The sequence below is a fragment of the Saccharomyces eubayanus genome, chromosome XVI, assembly GCF_001298625.1.
Source record: "Saccharomyces eubayanus strain FM1318 chromosome XVI, whole genome shotgun sequence".
Classification (NCBI taxonomy): Eukaryota; Fungi; Ascomycota; class Saccharomycetes; order Saccharomycetales; family Saccharomycetaceae; genus Saccharomyces; species Saccharomyces eubayanus.
Genome location: NC_030975.1, coordinates 130904 through 150180, shown reverse-complemented (window position 1 = coordinate 150180; position 19277 = coordinate 130904). Strand labels below are relative to the sequence as shown.

General features: G+C 39.2%; 11 protein-coding genes across 11 annotated transcripts; 5 read left to right on the top strand and 6 right to left on the bottom strand.

Moving 5' to 3' along the window:
* Window positions 1–139: 139 nt before the first annotated feature.
* Window positions 140–1384, top strand: AFT2 (Aft2p; the record flags this gene model as incomplete). The annotated part of the gene is made up of 1 exon (XM_018368258.1): window positions 140–1384. The coding sequence occupies one exon, from the start codon at window positions 140–142 to the stop codon at window positions 1382–1384; it is 1245 nt and encodes a 414-aa protein (XP_018218838.1).
* Window positions 1385–2075: 691 nt separating this feature from the next.
* On the bottom strand, window positions 2076–3221 carry TPK2 (cAMP-dependent protein kinase catalytic subunit TPK2; the record flags this gene model as incomplete). The annotated part of the gene is made up of 1 exon (XM_018368257.1): window positions 2076–3221. One exon carries the CDS (start codon window positions 3219–3221, stop codon window positions 2076–2078), a length of 1146 nt encoding a protein of 381 aa, XP_018218837.1.
* Window positions 3222–3721: 500 nt separating this feature from the next.
* On the bottom strand, window positions 3722–5215 carry HRR25 (serine/threonine protein kinase HRR25; the record flags this gene model as incomplete). Its single annotated transcript, XM_018368256.1, has 1 exon — window positions 3722–5215. One exon carries the CDS (start codon window positions 5213–5215, stop codon window positions 3722–3724), a length of 1494 nt encoding a protein of 497 aa, XP_018218836.1.
* A 660-nt stretch (window positions 5216–5875) lies between these two features.
* Window positions 5876–6841, top strand: PGC1 (phosphatidylglycerol phospholipase; the record flags this gene model as incomplete). The annotated part of the gene is made up of 1 exon (XM_018368255.1): window positions 5876–6841. The coding sequence occupies one exon, from the start codon at window positions 5876–5878 to the stop codon at window positions 6839–6841; it is 966 nt and encodes a 321-aa protein (XP_018218835.1).
* A 273-nt stretch (window positions 6842–7114) lies between these two features.
* TYW1 (putative tRNA 4-demethylwyosine synthase) lies at window positions 7115–9574 on the bottom strand (the record flags this gene model as incomplete). Its single annotated transcript, XM_018368254.1, has 1 exon — window positions 7115–9574. One exon carries the CDS (start codon window positions 9572–9574, stop codon window positions 7115–7117), a length of 2460 nt encoding a protein of 819 aa, XP_018218834.1.
* A 308-nt stretch (window positions 9575–9882) lies between these two features.
* Window positions 9883–11631, bottom strand: RKM1 (protein-lysine N-methyltransferase; the record flags this gene model as incomplete). The annotated part of the gene is made up of 1 exon (XM_018368253.1): window positions 9883–11631. One exon carries the CDS (start codon window positions 11629–11631, stop codon window positions 9883–9885), a length of 1749 nt encoding a protein of 582 aa, XP_018218833.1.
* A 248-nt stretch (window positions 11632–11879) lies between these two features.
* On the top strand, window positions 11880–12986 carry IPL1 (aurora kinase; the record flags this gene model as incomplete). The annotated part of the gene is made up of 1 exon (XM_018368252.1): window positions 11880–12986. The coding sequence occupies one exon, from the start codon at window positions 11880–11882 to the stop codon at window positions 12984–12986; it is 1107 nt and encodes a 368-aa protein (XP_018218832.1).
* A 286-nt stretch (window positions 12987–13272) lies between these two features.
* Window positions 13273–15195, top strand: SRP72 (signal recognition particle subunit SRP72; the record flags this gene model as incomplete). The annotated part of the gene is made up of 1 exon (XM_018368251.1): window positions 13273–15195. One exon carries the CDS (start codon window positions 13273–13275, stop codon window positions 15193–15195), a length of 1923 nt encoding a protein of 640 aa, XP_018218831.1.
* A 249-nt stretch (window positions 15196–15444) lies between these two features.
* On the bottom strand, window positions 15445–15990 carry NIP7 (ribosome biosynthesis protein NIP7; the record flags this gene model as incomplete). Its single annotated transcript, XM_018368250.1, has 1 exon — window positions 15445–15990. One exon carries the CDS (start codon window positions 15988–15990, stop codon window positions 15445–15447), a length of 546 nt encoding a protein of 181 aa, XP_018218830.1.
* Window positions 15991–16317: 327 nt separating this feature from the next.
* On the top strand, window positions 16318–18090 carry PUS1 (pseudouridine synthase PUS1; the record flags this gene model as incomplete). The annotated part of the gene is made up of 1 exon (XM_018368249.1): window positions 16318–18090. The coding sequence occupies one exon, from the start codon at window positions 16318–16320 to the stop codon at window positions 18088–18090; it is 1773 nt and encodes a 590-aa protein (XP_018218829.1).
* A 140-nt stretch (window positions 18091–18230) lies between these two features.
* LEA1 (U2 snRNP complex subunit LEA1) lies at window positions 18231–18947 on the bottom strand (the record flags this gene model as incomplete). Its single annotated transcript, XM_018368248.1, has 1 exon — window positions 18231–18947. One exon carries the CDS (start codon window positions 18945–18947, stop codon window positions 18231–18233), a length of 717 nt encoding a protein of 238 aa, XP_018218828.1.
* Between the last annotated feature and the right edge of the window lie 330 nt (window positions 18948–19277).

Here is a 19277-nt window from a genome sequence, read left to right as displayed (position 1 = left end):
AGAACGAATAGTTTTTTGATTATTAAGACAATAAATGTAAATGAAAGCCACGGATTCTATACTGAAACAATACATTCAATAAACAAACGTTGTGGACGGAAAATCGGGAAATTACTTACAGAAATAACATTCGGCAAGAATGACGGCGAAGTCCATTAAAAGCATAACGTCCGTTCCAATATCAATGTCAAAAACTGGAAAGATGAGGTTGACGGCATCTCCAGATAACCTGGCGTCTATGATGTCCAGAGACCAAAATAAGCTCATTCATCTGGACCCCGTTCCATTTTTCAAAGACAGACATGAAATCAAACCATGGTTACAAAAGATCTTTTACCCGCAAGGTATAGATATTGTCATCGAGAGGTCAGATTCTGGGAAAGTCACTTTTAAATGCAGATCAGTACGATCTAACATGAGGCTGAATCCTGAATTCAAAAGTACATCTTCAAGGTCGCACGCATGCCCATTTAGAATCAGGGCCGCCTTTTCTGTACGGTTACAGAAGTGGAATGTGGTTGTCATGAATAATATACATGCACATGAACTGAGGTTTGATTTGATCACTAAGACAGATGACTATAAAAAATTCAAGGAAACCCTCCGCCAGAAACGTGATGAAAAGGCAATCAAAACCTTTGATGAGCTGGAATATAAGGCCAGTCTAAACTTACCGCTCGTGACACCGATTATCTCCTGTGACTGTGGTCTGACCAAAGAAATTGAAGCTTCCAATAATATATTTCTTCCGATATCAAATCCTTCTTTGACGTCTAAAAAAAGCGTGCTCAAAGCTAATAAGAATTCCGTCTCTAAGGCAAAATCTAAACAACCAGAAAATTCAAAGCCTGGGCTAAGGCTGAAAACGCAATTAGATTCAACCCTAGATGCAACTGGATTTTTAGATGATATCAAAGTACAAAGCGCTTTTGTATCGACAGGAAACGCCGAGTCACTAATGGACTTGAACGAGATCGACTTCACTAATATGTTTAATAACAATAGTGCTATCCCAAATTCCAATCAAGGTCTGATGGATTTCTCAGTGGATCCCATTACAGGACCTTCTTCTTCCCTATTTCCTTCAACGCCCATAGAGCCTTTTTCACAAAACAATGTGACATTAGCTATTTCGGAGTCAATAGCATCTTCTTCTCCAAATTTCATGGAAATGAAGGCTCCTTACGAGGACGAGATCATGGATCTTCTCAAAGATAATAAAAGCAATGCACCAACCTCTGACACAGATATCAATACAGATTTAGGGAAGGATATAAGCGATAGTCTTGGCATGCTAAACTATAATTATGAAGCATTGCTTCAGTTTAATGATAACGAATTTAGTGAATTGAAGTCTATCGATCCAGCACTAATATCAAAGTAATAATGTGGCAATTTCCATACATTCTTAAATATAGCTACGCTATTCAGATGGCGTGTCCAATAAGGAGAACAGCATAACCGGGGATATTCATAATTCTCACAAACAAAACGAAGAAGTATTTACATGGTTCTTAAAGTTATAAGAGAAGGCATTATACATTTAAATGGGCTTGGTTACTTTTACCGTATATAGTCAATGGAGCACAATACAGTTAAGACTTACTTGCGCCCATTATATACTTTTTCTGCATTAATGTTCTTTAAGTATTAACGGGGTAGAAGGCATGAGTGTACCGCTTGTCGACTACTTCACTCAATTGTACTAGGTAAAGGCTTACATAGCGAGGGACTATAAAGGAAGGTAAAGATACTCGACACTCCGCTTTCACACGCAAGGGTCAAATAGGCATGTTTCTCGTCTTCGTTAGAAAGCTTTTTATAAAACTGAACGCCCTTTTTTGTAAATATGAAATTGTATTAAAATGAATTGTAGTATAGAAGATATTTAATGTAAGCTCTTTCTTCTCTCCTTCCTTTTATTTGCAATATGAACTAGCTTATGACAGACAACAACAAGGTGTCTGTTACATACAGAGAAAAAACTATGCCAGATTTTGGTTAAGATAAAAAAGAAAAGGACGGCAGAAAAAAAAGAATGAAAAAGGGTTTTTGTATATTTTTGTTAATGGAATTTAAAAATCGTGGAAGTATTCCGCATATGGATCATCACCCTGGATACCGTAATCTAATTGCTCTTCAGGATACTGATCAAACAAAGAGGTGTCACCAATGCCTGATGTGATAGGGGGCTCGTATGGAGTTTCGATGTCCTTGGCCAATAATCTTTCCCATACCACTTCACTAAACCATGGGTGGGCTTTAATGTCCTTGGAACCGCTTTGCAAATTACCGATTCTTCTTGTTAAGTCTGCAGTAATTAGCTTACTTAGTAAATCCACGACATCAGGATGGAAATATGGCGGATATATGACTTTTCCTTGTAAAATCTTCTCATACGTCTTCATTGGCGTAGTATCATAAAACGGTGTATAACCAGCTAACATTTCGTAGATTAGAACACCAAGAGACCACCAATCCACGGATTTATTATAAGGCTTTGTGGTAATAACTTCAGGAGCAATATAATCCGGAGTCCCACAAAGAGTCCATGTGACCGTTTGCACCTCTTTAGCGAACCCAAAATCGGTTATCTTGATATGGCCATTTCTGTCCAACAAGATATTTTCTGGTTTCAGATCCCTATAAATGATATTATGGCCATGCAAGTATTCCAGTGCCAATATGACTTCTGCAGCATAAAATTTAGCTACAGGATTGGGGAACCTTTGGGATTTTCTTAGCAGTGAAAAAAGTTCACCACCCTCGATATAATCCATTACCATAAAGATATTCCTTGCATCTTGGAAAGTCCCCCACATTCTAATCAAAAATGGATGCTCGACAAGCTTTAGCATACGTCGTTCATCATTAGTATGTTCGACTTGTTTCATCTTCACAATCTGCTGCTTTTTTAAAACCTTTATAGCATAATAACGTCCATTGTGGACGGAACGTACCAGATGAACTCTACCAAAAGATCCAGTACCAAGCGTTCTCATGATTTGGAAGTCGTGTAGTGTATACTTACCTTTGGAAATCAGGGATTTCTGAGGCAGTTGAGATGGCAGCAGTTGTTGATGATGTTGTTGTCGCTGTTGCAGGTCATGATGCGGTTGCGGGAAATCTTGTTCGTGCGTATTTGCATTTTGTTGCTGCTGTTGCTGTTGCTGTTGGATTGACTGACCAACTGGTTGAGGTTGTCCCGCAACGAAATCCATAGCGACAATGTTCAACCGTATGATAGTATTTAACCTGAATGAAGCTGCTGTTTGTGCCGGCTATATACTGGTAGAAATTTTTTTGTTTTCCGTCGTTATTGTCTCGTGATAATATTTCAGTCACGACTATAGGGCAAGCTGTCTATCGCAAATATGAATTGACCGCTGTATTGTATAATATCTTTATCTTAAACTTTCTCAAGACATATATTAATCTTGATGGACCGACCCTCACTGGTGGCCCTTTTTTCATTTAAAAAAAAAATTGGCCAAAAGAGACTCCCCCTTAATTTCCCTGCCGAAGTAAAAAAATAGTACTCATTTAAAAATAATGTGATTCTATCTTTGTTTAATAGGCCGAATGTAGAAACAGTAGTTGTGAACTCGATGATGGATTTGCGTGTATGTATATAGGTGTGTATATATATATGTGTGCGTGTGTGTGTGTGTGTGTGTGTGTGTGTGTGTGTGTGTGTGTGTGTGTGCGTGATATATATTGCTTATAACCAAATCGATTGGCCGGCTGGTTTATCTTGAGGTGGTTGCTGCGAATTAGATCTCATTTGAGGTTGTGCAGATGCTTGATTAGTATTGAAATTATTGGCGCTTACTTGCGGAGGATACTGAGTGACCCTGGTGGCAGCCATGGGGACTGGCTGCTGCTGCTGCTGCTGCTGCTGCTCCTGGGAATCCCTATGCTGCTGCTGCAGTAATGGTTCAGGATAATAATTTGGTCTTTGTCCACCCGGTTGCTGCTGCTGCTGCTGCTGCTGCTGTGGTTGTGAACTTTGGCCCTGTTGTTGCGGTTGCTGTTGTCTCAGGTTTTCCATGCCTTTATCCAGTGCATTCAACAGTTCTTCTGGTAAAGAGGAAGCTGCGTTATTATTCAAAATGGTTTGTTGTTTGATTTCTTCTGGCGAAGGATTGTGTTTGTCTTCATTTTTATAGTAGTGGAAATGAGTAGGGAACTTCTTCATAGCTAGTAGCTTAATCTTGTTGAAGGTTTCAGACTTGTTGTCGGCGCTGCTTGCGCTATTCGCGTTGTTATTTACGTCTGAGTCGCCCTTTTCGATGAGTAAGTCTCTTTGCTTTTCCACCATTGCCTTTGTGTAACGCAACATTGTCCAATCGAACAAGTGGTCGTTGTGGTACTCCAGTTTGATGCTCAAATCCTTGAATAGTCTCGCTAAGAACAAATAATCTGGTTTCTCATCAAACTTCAGGTTCTTACAGTAAGACATGTATTCTTGGAACTCTAGCGGTAAACCAGAACATAAAGTTTCCACGCTGACGTTCAGTTTCTTTTCCATAATACGATCATACTTTTGTTTCTTGGTGGTGGCTTTCAAACCTTGCCATGGCAAAGAACCTTTACAGAAGTAGATCAAGACGTAACCTAGCGATTCCAAGTCATCTCTTCTACTTTGCTCTATACCAAGATGTGTGTTAACACTTGCGTAACGAGCTGTACCGGTCAAGGATTTGTTTTCTCTGTAGGGAATATGACGATGAGTGTTGAAATCTCGATACTTTTTGGAAAGACCGAAATCAATAACGTGAACGGTGCTACCACGGCGTCCTACTCCCATGAGAAAGTTGTCTGGTTTGATATCTCTGTGAATGAACGATCTGCCATGTATATATTGGATGCGGCAGAACATCTGCAACGCCAGCATGATAACCGTTTTGAAGGAAAATCTTCTGTGACAGTAGTTGAACAAGTCCTCCAATGATGGGCCTAGAAGGTCGATAACCATGGCATTGTATTCGCCCTCTCTGCCGAACCATCTGATGAAAGGAATCCCCACGCCACCGCTCAAGTATCTGTAGACACGGGATTCGTAGTCCAATTGAGGGTGTCTTGATCTAATGGACTCCAGCTTAATAGCCACTTCTTCGCCGCTGATCAAATTTGTACCATGGTAAATGTCACCAAAGGAACCGCTCCCAATCTTCCTACCAATACGAAATTTTCTTCCTACTCTCAAATCCATGATTTTAATGTATCTGTTCTATAAATATATCTTTTCTTTTTTGTTATTTTTTTAGTCGAAATATACTGCAGGTCTTCGACTTTTTTTTTTCTTCTTGTAACCTAAAAATTTTCTTAAGTACCTGATGTAGAGAGGAGTGCTAGTATGATGTCTTGTTACCGCTGAATGCTTTCCTCGAGAGTCGAACCTTCTTTCTGTTTGTATTCTGACCGTTCCATATATGTGGTCGTGTTTCAACTTTTTTTCTTCCTCTCCTTTTCCTCGTTGCACCAAAAATTTCTCCAGAAAAAGAAATTTAAACGTGGGTTGGGGTGACAAAAGTGAAGACAACCACTGGAGAAGGCGCTGAAACCGGGCGATTATGGCGCCGGACCCTGGCCACTACATGGGAAGCCATGAGGCACTGGTTAATCCCGTTTAGAATTGCCATATGTATGGTCCTGGTGTGCGCAACTGGTTTCCCTTTTGTGGTGCCATGACGGGTAACCAGAAGCACGTGATCGTGGTATATTATCTTCGTCACTTGGAACGGTTCCTATGTATAGAGGACAATAGCGAACTTAATCTAATATTATAGTGTGTTGTTAATAAGGGGCGTTAGGAGAGGCGTATGCGAAGATATGGTGGTTAGCAAGGTGTCAGAAGCAAGGAGAGCACAATATGGTTGAGATTGTAGGACATAGAGCTTTCAAGGGAAAATATCCTGAAAACACGCTTTTAGCGTTCGAAAAGGCGTACGCAGCTGGGGCAGATGTGATCGAGACGGATTTGCAAATGACCAGCGATGGTGTGGTGGTGGTCAACCACGACTCTGACACGGACCGGATGTGGGACAAAAACCTGGTGATTAGCGAGTCGACTTGGGAGGAGGTCAGGCGATTGCGCTGCAAAGAGGACGGCTCTCTGGCTATGATGACCTTAATGGAGATCCTTGAGTGGGCAGTCAGTCATCCCGGGGCCAAGTTGATGTTGGACATCAAGTTCACCAACGAGAAAATCATCATGATCAAGACGTTCGCTGCCATGCTGGAGGTTAAGAATGACTTGAAATTTTGGCAAGAGAGGATCACTTGGGGCATTTGGATGTTAGATTGGTACGACTTCGGTATCGAAACAGGAGTACTGAAAGACTTTAGAGTCATCGTGATAAGTTTATCCTTAGATATCGCGTCTCAATTTGTGAAGCGTTCCCTGTCGTTGAACGATCCTCATTACAAGCTTTTCGGCATCAGCGTTCATTTTGTCTCCTCGTGGACGAGCCGGTTCAGACTAAAGCTGCTACCGACTCTGATGGAAAACGACATCAAAGTATATTTGTGGACCGTCAACAAACCCGTCGATTTCAAGTATCTTTGTGAATTACCAATTTACGGTGCTATCACTGATGACCCGGTCAAGGCTAGGAAATTATGTGAAGGGCAGCCTATGACAAAGCCGTCCTGTACTGGGAAGAAATTCCGGATACCTAGTTTGAGATCTGTGGATGGGCTAAGATTCCATGTCTTTGTCAAGGTCTACACCATCCTTTGTACACTTTTGTTTTCCAAATGGGTCCACATCGAAGTGAGGGGTTGGTCCATTGCTTACGTGATTTTCCTATTTCTTCGCACCATTCATTTTCTTTGAATGCTATATCATGGCACGACTTTTTCTTATACATCTCTTTTACTCTTATATATAAAGAAATATCTATCTATGTATTGTGATCACTATAGTTGCGATACTTTCTTTCATTTCAGATTCGAAGTTTGAGACCCTATTTACAATTTTTCATATCAAATCATAAAAAATTAAGATTAGACCTGATCAATTGATCTTTAAAATACAACCTCGAACTGTTAACAGTGTTAGTTTTTAAATAGGTATATACATAAGATAACTGTTAATAAATATTGTTGTTCAAACTGGAATAGGAGGAAGAGGAGCTTTTATCTTTTGAATTTCTTGGTTCTCCTTGTTTTGGTTCTTCTTATCCTTTCTGTACACTCTTACGTTGCCTGGTGCAAACCCACCGTTCCCAAATAAAGCCCATTCAGGTGTCTTTTCTAAATAATCCATATACGTGAAATCTTTGCCTGAGTTTAATAGTACGAAAAACTTGTCAAAATCGATATGAGTGTGCCATTCCCCGTTTATCTTGAATTTAGTATCAGCAATCAGTAAACAGTTGGAGTGTGCATGCTCGGCAGCAATGTCGTAATATAATCCACGCCTCTGTAACTCCGCTGTAAATGCCTTCACAAACTTTATACATTCTTCATAGAACGGAATGTTTTGCATAGTTAAAGGATTACCATTCCCATCGGATGAACCACTGAACGTAGCTCCTTTAACTTCAATAAAACATGGGGATCCGCGTTGAACCAAGTCAGCATATGCACTGACGTCACCCATATTAAAACCTTTCACCAAAGTTAACCTGAAAACCGTCCTTTGATGATTTTGCACAGTTTTCAAAATTTCTAAACATTCCACCATTCTCTCCCAGAAATCCTTATATAAAGGTCTATCCACTTTTTTCAGTTCTGTCTTTGTAGGAGCATCAATGGAAACATACAACTGAGTGACTTTAACGATATTTCTCAAGGCTTCTGGATGTTGAGCATTACACACAAGAAAACTGGTTATCCCCTTTTGATGTAGTAATTGAACAAATTTGTTGATATGAGGATAAAGTATAGGTTCACCAACAAGAGACAAGGCACAATGACGAACTTCAAACGCCTTGGCGAATCTTTCCGCAATGACACCAGGCACACCTCGCATCTGTTTAATCATGGAATAATGTCCCTTAAGGGCATTTTCCAAAATATATTCTGGTTCATCTACTTCCCATCTCCAGTTTTTGGACACAGGATTCGTACCATGTCTCCAACAAAAAACACACTTAGAAGAGCATGCCAAAGAAGGCGTTAATTCCATACATCTACTAGACGCAATATTGAAAAGCGACTTCTTATAACACGATCCTTTACCACGTAGTTCGTTCTTGGTCCATCTGCAGATCTTGACACCTGAATGAGAACCGATGACTTTATAGCCTTGCTTTGTCAAATTTTTATATGTTGGACTATCTTTCGCTACCATTTGCTTGATTTCATCGGCACTCGAAAATTTTCCGTTGTTATCTTTACCGCCAATATCTTCCACATCGCCCAATTCATCACTACCGTTATCTTCTTCTCCTTCATCTTCTTCGGAATCTGCGTTTTCGTCGTATTCATAAATGATCGGTTCATCATCCTTCAACGTCTCCGCTAACAATGAAGTCCATTCATCAATTTTTGTATTTCCGCTCGTTTTCATACAGATTTCACCAAGAGGGAAAATCCTTCTGCCACCTAAACGAGAAATCCAATGATCAGCCCTCTTAGCTTGGTAACAAAATTTTTCAGGCCATGATTCAGAATCACCAAGTCCAAGAACTGTATAACCAACCAACTTGCGCAGTGGAAAACTATCTACTCTGAAATCATTAGCATTCTCTTCCAAAGTTTGTAGGAAATAGTCCAAGGGACAATCGATATCATAAGAGGGTAAAACAAGAACATAGAGGGCATTTTCAGCGGGGACGTCCACAAAATAGTCATCAAAGTCGGATAGGTCATCAAGGTTCAAAAGTTTTGGTTTGTTAACTAATTCATCTAGTCCTGTTAGTTTATCGAAAACGGTCGTCGCAGCTTTGGAAGCTGCACCTTGCAAGGAACTATACAGCACATATATCTGGGAACTCAAAAGCGTTTCGTTTGAGATAGTAAGAGCAGTCTTAATCAATCCATCCTGACCAATTTTCTTTGAAACACTTAATTTTTTACCTATTTTGGATTTTGATGAGTTATTCTTGGAAAATACCTTGGGAGTTCCAGATCTCTTCTTAGTGGGTTTCTTGAATACATCCGTAAAATCTACTGTCACAGGGAAGTTTTTGGATTCTTGAACTTGAGGAACAACGTCAACGTTTTCGTTTTCGTCTTCGTCGTTACTAGTTTTTTTCTTCGAGGAACAACATCCTCCTCCTTTTCCCTTCTTCCCATCCTTAGAAGAACAACACCCACCTCCGCTTTTCTTCTTACCGTCTTTCGAGGAACAACATCCACCACCACCGGCGCCATTTTTCTTCTTTTCAGAGCAGCATCCACCAGTCTTTTCACCATCTGCATTTTTCTTATCACTACAGCATGATTTCTTCTTTTCTGGGCTAGAAATCACTTTCTCCTCCACCTGACCACCAGCCTCATTACAATAAATACCATAGCCTACTAAGATCACCAGCGCTATAGAAAACCTCCCGCCAAAATATAAATATGCAGCGATTAAAGTACCAACACTTACTGCTCCAGCTAAACTAAAACCGTCCATAGTTCGCTTCCTATTACAGCTTTTTTATTACTTCGAGCGAACAAACGATGCCAAAAAATATGGACCTGATATACTCACGTTAGGCTCCGATGCAAAAGCCACTGGCCAAAGCTCTTTTCTATTTTTTATACACAATATCGGGCATCGCTAATTATTTATGGCGAAAAATTTCGTCAAGATTAGATATGGAGTACCCGGATCATTTCGACCAATGAAATCGCTTTTTGTTACTAATTGCGTTACCAAGGTGAAGATGTAATACTATACATTCTATTGTTCGTGTATTCTATAAAAAACAGAAGGGTTCGCTACTTGCGAACCAGAATGGTATCGCCTGAAGTAGACGAGGCTCTGGTGAAGGAGTTAGCACCTACGAATTGGATTGCGTGGTCCACTTGTTTCAAGTCCACGTTATCTTGCTTGCCGAAGTACTGGGCATGGAAAGCCTTGGAGTCATCCGAGATATATGCGGTGTTCCCAGAACTAATGTACTGCTGTCCCACCCACTGATATTTTGTAGGGAATGACTGACACCTAGCCTTCACTAGGACCCACAGGACCAACAAATCGTAGGTGGATTCGAAGACGAGCTCTTCATCATCTTCACTACTAAACAATGAAGGGAGCTCAGTTTCTGTAAAAGCAGGGTCGTTCTTCAAGATTTTGTTCATAGTTAGTAGTCTGTTCTTGTTCTCTGATAGCATTGTCTTCTCTAATCTTTTCAATCGCGCTACAGATTCCTTTAGTATTTGTTTTTGACTTTTTCTATAAATATCAGCACAATAATATCTGTAGGAATTGATATTTGATGAATCAATTGGTGTAGCTCCTAAAATGTTGTTCAATTTACTTTCCAATGCATTTCTTAACATTTGTATACCTTCGAAACGGGCTCTCAGATCATGCAAGGTTTCCTCCTCAGTCTTCGATAGGTAAGTGAAAAGATTTAGCAATGGCTCTAAACTTTGCTCATTTTGCGTATTAATGAAATAAGTTACACCGTCTGCGTAATCCGTAGCATCACGAGCTGCCTCACCGTCTTGTCGGTTAGAATTCTTATCTTCAAAGGCAAATGTTGTGTAATCTGAAAGTGTAGGCAGTTTCAGAAGAGGTTCCTTTTCAAGAATTGCAGAAATTACATCTAACGGCAATTTTATTTTTAAAGCTACTGAGTCAAAAATGTTATCTTCCAAGACAAACCCGTATCCAGACAGCAACTCTTCATTCCCCTTACCGCCATAATTGTTGAACAGTTCTTGCCCTTGGGCTACAGTCCCCATTTTTTCATAGCAAAACCATCCATTTTCAGGATACCATTTAACTTTGGAACGGTAGTCATGGTTTAAAAGGTCAATAATGGGAAGTAATACGATAGAATTTTCTGGACACTTCCCGTTCACCACATATTCAGGGAACGCTCTTGAAGTGAATATTAGTTGCGACCATAGAAATGCAGAAAACGAATACCAAATGGTTGGCGTTTGAAGTTCAGTCCTCTTCAAGATTCGTTCATAAAGAGCCTCGTATGCCATCCCGTCAAGCGTGCGGTATATCTGAATATCATCTGCCACTTTTTCTAAATCAAATATATCGGAAGAGGTGATCAATTCAAACCATTCTTTGAATATGTTCGCAAATTTCTCATGAATAGAATTCCCCAGGTTCGTAGATGCTAAACACTCCAGCTCGCTTGAGTTCCAAATCAATGGTGAGTTAAGCTGCAAGGGTAACGCATCCAAGTAAGGTTTGAATTTCTTGTTCACGCAAACATTATCCACGATGGTATCATTATATTTATCGAACTTTATCTTAGCCAAGAATAATTTCAACCATCCGTTGATATTCCCAGTGGACTCATGGAGCTTGAAGCATTTTATGGGCAAACTTCTTGAAATGATGATCTCGGGAGGGATCTTGATCTTTGGTTCATCCATTTCTTTTTCACATACACAAAGAATGCCCTTGAGATCGCTGTATGTAAACTTCAGTCCCTCTGGAACCACCACACCAAAGGACGCAGCCCATTGAAGAAGTGCTTCTAATATTTCTGGAGACATAGTTACTTCTTCCGTCTATATGTTCTCGCTGCCTCATTTTTTTAACTAGTTTTACCTGTTCTGCTATATCTTTTACTTTAATTTGACGCGTTTTTCCTCCGCAGCGTTTAATTTGTTTACCATTTATAAGAAGTAGAGGTAAATATATAAAAGGCAAATCGTCCAAGTACAAGCACAGAAAAGCCAGATTGGTATTCGGAAAAGGTACTGTGGATTTTCTGATAATTCTGCAGCAAGAAAAGAGGAGTATGAAGCGTAATAGCCTGGTAAATGTCAAACTGAATGCAAATTCGCCATCAAGAAACCCAACAACAAGACCAAATACGTCCAAGATTAATAAGCCATGGAGAATATCCCATTCTCCACAACAAAGAAACCCCAACTCGAAGATACCTTCACCTGTACGAGAAAAATTAAACAGACTACCTGTTAACAACAAAAAATTTTTGGAAATAGAAAACTCTAAGATCCCATCACCTATAAGAAAAATGACCTCCGCCAAGGTGACACACGAAGAAAAGAAGAAGTTGCCCAAGTATAAATCACTGTCACTCGATGATTTTGAACTGGGGAAGAAGTTGGGGAAAGGCAAATTTGGCAAAGTTTATTGCGTTCGGCACAAGGCTACTGGATACATATGTGCCTTGAAAGTAATGGAGAAAGATAAAATAATACAATACAAATTACAAAGGCAATTCAGAAGAGAGGTAGAAATACAATCGTCACTGAACCATCCAAATTTAACGAAACTATACGGTTATTTCCACGATGAGAAAAGAGTGTATCTGTTAATGGAGTATTTGGTCAATGGGGAGATGTATAAACTATTGAGGTCGCACGGGCCTTTTAACGATATTTTAGCATCAGATTATATCTATCAAATTGCCAATGCGCTAGACTACATGCATAGGAAACACATCATTCACAGAGATATCAAACTTGAAAATATAATAATAGGATTTAATAACATTATCAAACTCACGGATTTTGGATGGAGTATAATTAACCCTCCGGAAAACAGAAGGAAAACAGTTTGTGGCACAATTGACTACCTCTCGCCCGAAATGGTCGAATTCAGGGAATACGATCACACCGTTGACGTTTGGGCCCTGGGGGTCCTTACTTTTGAACTACTAACCGGCGCTCCGCCGTTTGAAGAAGAAATGAAAGACACCACGTATAAAAGGATAGCTGCATTGGACATTAAATTCCCAAACAACATTTCCCAGGATGCACAAGACCTAATACTCAAGCTGCTTAAATATGATCCTAAGGATAGAATGCGACTTGAAGACGTCAAAATGCATCCTTGGATACTAAGAAACAAACCGTTCTGGGAAAATAAAGGGTCATAAAAATGCTGTTCCGCCTGATTGCTTAAACTGCACTAAATAAACACCACTAGCCATTTCTACATATTTCACACGTACGTTAGGCACCCATTTCTTATTATTCATTACTATTTAGTACATCGTGTATTGCGACAATTGATGAAATTTTCTCATTTTTTTTTATTCTTTTCTTTTCGAAAATGAACAGAGAGAAAAAAGAACTAAGTTGAAAATAGCTATTGATCAAGCTTGCTGATATACATTGTTGAGTTAGCTAGGGGTAATACCGAAGAACTAAGAGCAAGTACGAATGGCTAAGGATAATTTAACCAGTTTAATTTCTCAATTGAACATTCAGTTGTCTCAAGATGAGCATTCTCAGGTCGAACAGACTTGCGTGAAATTGTTGAATTCAGGCTGCCAAGACCCAGCAGACGTATTTAGACGTTGTTTGGTGGCTGTTATTCAACAAGATAAATACCAAAGAGCCTTGCACTATTTGAAGAAGTTCGAACACATTGATGAGAAATTCGGTCGCAAATTTGCGTTAGAAAAACTGTACATTTTTTACAAATTGAATAGTTCCGACGAATTTAACTCATTGTACAGACAGATTGTCACAGATGACCTCGATACTGTACTGAAAAAAGGAATCGAGTCACTAAGAGGCATCTTACACGTGAGAGCACAGTACTGTTACAAGAATGGTTTGTATGAAGAGGCTTTCAAAATCTACCAACATTTAGCTAGTCACAACGATAGGGACCAGGACAGTCAAATCGAATTGGCTTGTAACGAAAGGGTTCCACTATCGGTAGTACCAGAATTAATGAACAGATCTCCGTTAGTGACCACCATAGACGAATCTTCCTACGATTTATTGTTCAACGAATCATTTATCCTGACATCCTTAGGTCAATATGATGAGAGCATCAAAATATTGGAGAAGGCCCTACAAGCAGCCACAGATGAAGGTTATAAAAACGATATCAATACCATCAATTTACAATTATCCTTTGTTTTGCAAATGAAGGGGGAAACCACGAAAAGCAAAGAGATATTAAAAAGCTTATTAAAGGAACTAGAAGCATCTTCTCCATTTTATTTGATCTGTAAAAATAACCTGAACGCATTCGTTGATTTATCCAAATATAACACCAATTTTAATCTACTGTTGAGGGAATTAAACGTGGAGAGGTTAAACACTTTCAATTCACAGACCTTCACATACGAGCAATGGTCGAACATTCAACGTAATATACTATTTCTACGTCTGTTCAATAATGGCAAAATTAATTCCCAGGGTTCCATTCTGTCAAAAACTGCTCACAAATATTCTGAGTTAGTGGATAATGTCACTTTGGAAAGTTACAAGACACAAGCCAAGAAACTTTATCATCATGTCACAAAGAGCATCTTAAGTGGCACAGAGGGTAGTGTAATTGGTTTGTTACTGCTAGCTATTCAATTGTTAATAATAGAAAAGGAATGGGAAAATGCTATCAGAATAAGTGAACTATTCTTGAATGAAAGTTGGAAATCATCTTTTGAAAACTTTGACGATTCACAGGCAATTGTATGCTACATTTTATTTGAACTATACAAGATTAAAGGGAGAAACCATTCAAAAAGTATCTTGTTAAAAAAATTAGATTCTGTAAGAATGCAATTGAAGGGAAAAACCCAAGAAAACATACCATTCTGGAAGCACGTTGGGTTCGAACTATTGTCCATAGGCAACATTAAAGAATCGAAAGCTTTACTCAGGGAGCTCTCAAGCTTCAATAAAGCTAACGAAGATGAACTAGTCAACAGAATTGTCTCATCCAATTCTTTGGATATAGCGCAAGGCATAGATTTGGTGAGAAACATTGATGTTAAAGAATTAATTCAACTAGGTGTAAAACCTTTAGAATCTTCTGTAAAGAAAAATAAGGCCACTACAATTAACAAAGTACAAAAGAGGAAAATCCTAGAACTGAAAAAGAAAAGAAAGACTAAGCGTGTGGACAAATTCCTACAAGGCCGTGACGCTTCCAAATTGCCCGATCCTGAAAGATGGCTTCCAATAAAGGACAGATCTACATACAGACCAAAGAAAAAACAACAAGGCGGGAAACAAACCCAAGGTGGTGCTATGAACAAGAAGTCTGAACAAGCCCTTGATATATCAAAGAAGGGGAAGCCTGCTGCCAATAAAAAAGCTAAGAATAAAAAGAAGGCTCGTAAATAAAGCGTAATGAGATTTGTCCTTAATAGATCTTTGAAAATTTTACAAGTTATGTAATATTGTATACGAAACAGAAACCCAACTGAACGAGAGAAAAGCCATCTTGGAGATCATGTTTTTTATTTTCTCAAATAACTCTTTTCCTTAAAATGTTAATTATATGATTCTTTATTATACAGAAAAATATGTTGTATAAAAACAACATAGATAAAAAAACGAAATGTAGACATGTTTTATCATCCGTTCATCGCATTAAGTAAACAAAGTGTCTTCATCTCTCAAATATTCACCGATATCGGCTTGTCTGAAAGCAACAATGGCAGTAGGTTGCATGTTTCTTGACTCAGAGGTACTCTTTGAACTGACACCGAACCCCAATGGAATATCATTCATGCCAAAAACGATAACACCGGCATGTTCTGGTATATCGTCAGACATTTTACCTACATGCGCCTTTAACACATGGTTGCCGTATAGGAATGGCATTTCCCCATTAGGTTTGATCCATATCTTATACTTGGCATGCTTGGCTAGTACTGTCAAGGAAGTAATGTGCAATCTGAATTTTCCAGTCTTCGTGAATTTGCCCAAACAAATACCTAGAGACATCAAGTTGGATCTTGCTACGCTAGTAGCCAATTTGGAAACATGGTCGGGCACGTAATATACTCTATCCTTTTGTAATCTGAAAACATGAGGTAGTTCTTTGTTATCAACCAAAAACGAAATATTTCTACCGATATAGCCAGCCAGCTTTTCGAAAACAACCTTCGTCTCTTCCTCTGTTAATTGTCTCATCGCCAAATATCACTACAGTTGTTATTGGGGTTTCCAGTAACCGAAAATACAAAACACGACACAATAACTCTCACATCATATACCTCTACGCTATAAACCTTGCTTTATTCTAAGCTCATCGCATATTTCAAAAATTTTCATCACCGTGAAACGTGACAGGTTCTATGACACGGGTAACAGTTAGCCGCTGAAAATATTTCCCGTCGTTTCTTTTTGCGCTGAAATTTTTCACTAGAAAGTCATCGCCAAAACTCGAGGGATTGTGATTTAGAAGCACTGACAGACGTTGAAAGCGCTAGCAAACACAGTTAAGCAAGTATATCAAGAATGTCGGAAGAGAATTTGAGACCTAGCTACGATGATGATCAAGTGAACGAGGATGTCTACAAAAGGGGCGCTCAAAGTAAGTTGACCAAGGCTCGTAAGGCAGACTTTGATGATAATAGCACAGAGGAAAAGGAAAATAAAAAGGTCAACAAAAAAGACAAGAGATCAAAAACTGATGACAGACATGTGGATAAAAGGCCAAAGAGCGGTCCACGTTTGGATGAAAATGGCAATCCGCTTCCCAAGGAGCCTCGTCTTCCAAAAAGAAAAGTGGCTGTTATGGTTGGGTACTGTGGTACTGGTTACCACGGTATGCAATATAACCCACCAAATCCAACAATTGAGGCCGCTCTTTTCAAGGGATTTGTCGATGCAGGTGCTATCTCTAGGGACAACTCCAATGATTTGAAGAAGAATGGGTTCATGAGAGCTGCTAGAACTGATAAAGGTGTTCATGCAGGTGGTAATTTGATTTCATTGAAGATGATTATTGAAGATCCAGAGATCAAGCAAAAAATCAATGATAATTTGCCTGAAGGTATTAGAGTGTGGGATATCGAAAGAGTGAACAAAGCATTTGACTGTAGAAAAATGTGCAGTTCCCGTTGGTATGAATATTTATTACCTACGTATTCACTTATTGGCCCCAAGCCCAGTTCTATTCTTTACAGGGACATTGAAGAAAGTAAAATCGAACTACCCGGTGTGTTAGATGAGGACTTAGAATCCAAGGAATTCTGGGAAGAATTTAAGAAGGATGCGGACGAAAAATTCACTCCGGAAGAAATCGAGGCCATACTGGCATATGTTCCACCAGCTAGGGATGAATTCGATCTTAACGAAAAACTGTATCAGAAAGTGAAAAAGTATAAGCAATTAGAAAACACTCACCGTAGAAAATATCGTATATCCGACGCAAAACTGGCCAAATTCCGTGCTGCCACGGAGCAATACCTTGGTGCACACAATTTTCATAATTTCACATTAGGCAAAGATTTTAAAGAGCCAAGCGCCATTAGATTCATGAAGGAAATAACGGTATCCGATCCGTTTGTCATTGGTGAAGCTCAAACTGAATGGGTTTCCATCAAGATTCACGGCCAGTCTTTCATGCTACATCAAATTCGTAAAATGATCTCAATGGCCACGCTAATCACCCGTTGCGGTTGTCCCGTCGAGCGTATTAGTCAAGCTTATGGTCAACAAAAGATCAATGTGCCTAAGGCGCCTGCTTTGGGGCTATTGTTGGAAGCTCCTGTTTTTGAAGGCTACAACAAAAGACTAGAGCAATTTGGTTACAAGGCAATTGATTTTTCTAAATACAAAGAAGAAGTGGACAAGTTCAAAATGAAAAACATTTACGACAAGATTTATAAGGAAGAAGTGGATGAAAATGTTTTCAACGCGTTCTTTAGTTATATTGATAGTTTCAACAAAGTTACTGGAGCACAAGGGGAAGAAACTGCTGAAAAATCTGGAGTCGCCGTACAAAGGAGCATATTTGAGTTTTTAACTGCTAGAGGTATCCCAGGTCTTGTTGATGCACCCGAAAGCAACAAGAAAATTAAGCAAAGAAAAAGAATGGAAGAGAAAGAAGCTGAGAGTAAAGTTGCAGAAAGTTCCAATGCCACTGAGACTGAAGTTGCAGAAAGTTCCAATGCCACTGAGACTGAAGTTGCAGCAAGTTCCAATGCCACTGAGACTGAAGTTGCAGCAAGTCCTATTGCCGCTGAGATTAAAGAACAAAAGGTACAGAAATCTGCAGCTAACTGAGCTGTCTTTTTCTTTCCCGGCGCAATAATAATCGCCTTATCACTTTATAGAATACCTCTTTTTATTTTATATATTATATAATGGCACAGAACAGATTAATTTTTTTTTGTAAATTCATCGAACAGTTGTAACTAATGGCTTTAAACGCCACCGGAAAGTAGTCTTTCCAACCGGGCAATTTCTTCCAACGAGGTGGCTTCTGCCAGCTGCTTTTTCAATTCGTCTCTTCTCTCCACCGTCATCTTGCTCACCACCAAATTCATGATTTCCATCGTCTTATCTCTGGATTCATTGTCTTTTGTTGTAGCATCGATCGCCCTTGGTGTCGTGGCATCCACCTTTCCTGAAAGCTTCAAAACAGCCTTTCTTTCTTCAGTTGTCACATTTTGGAAATCTAAAGTTTCTAGATGCGGTACTAATCGGAGTACTTGCTCTCTATAGTTGGCCAAATGGCAAACTTGGTTTCCTAATAAAGTCAAAGTTTTCAGTGTCTTGGGCGCTCTGCGTAAAAACTGAAGTTCTTCAAACCTTCTTAAGCCATTATTTGACAACGTGAGGTTTTGCAAGTTCATTGGCAACAGTCGACCATCTACATCCACTATATTGTTCCGAGCCAACAGCAATGTGTGTATATCATTTCTGCTCGATAGATCCGGAATTGTGAGAAGTTCATTATTTGTCAAATCCAGGATGTGTGTTGGCTTGGTGAGGTGTTTCAGGCTAGATGGCATGGATTCTGTGTCAGATTCTAGCTGCAGATCTCTTAAAATAACACATTTATCGACGTTGTACTTGCCATTAAAATGGTCAACGTAATATTGCGGAGCATCAAGAACTATGCTTGGGGTGAACTTCATTGTTCTCTATAAAAGCGGCAACCTCTGGTATGCTGATAGCTACTCTTTGCGTGTGAGGTCTCTCTGTCAAACGAAATGTATGATAACTTTATCAAACTAGTATAATATGCTATTCAAAAACAAGAAAGGTCCCATTAGGGCTAATCTTAGAATCAGTTAGGCCGGTTTTAAAATTACTATAAAATATCGGGACTTAAAAACAAGTGAGATAGGGCATTTCCCATTCCTTTAGGGTAATGTTAATTTATGCATATTTTAAGTAAAGAGGCAATTGTAAGAACTTGAGTAAGAGATATACGAAAACCAAGAGAATATTTATATCAGTGATGT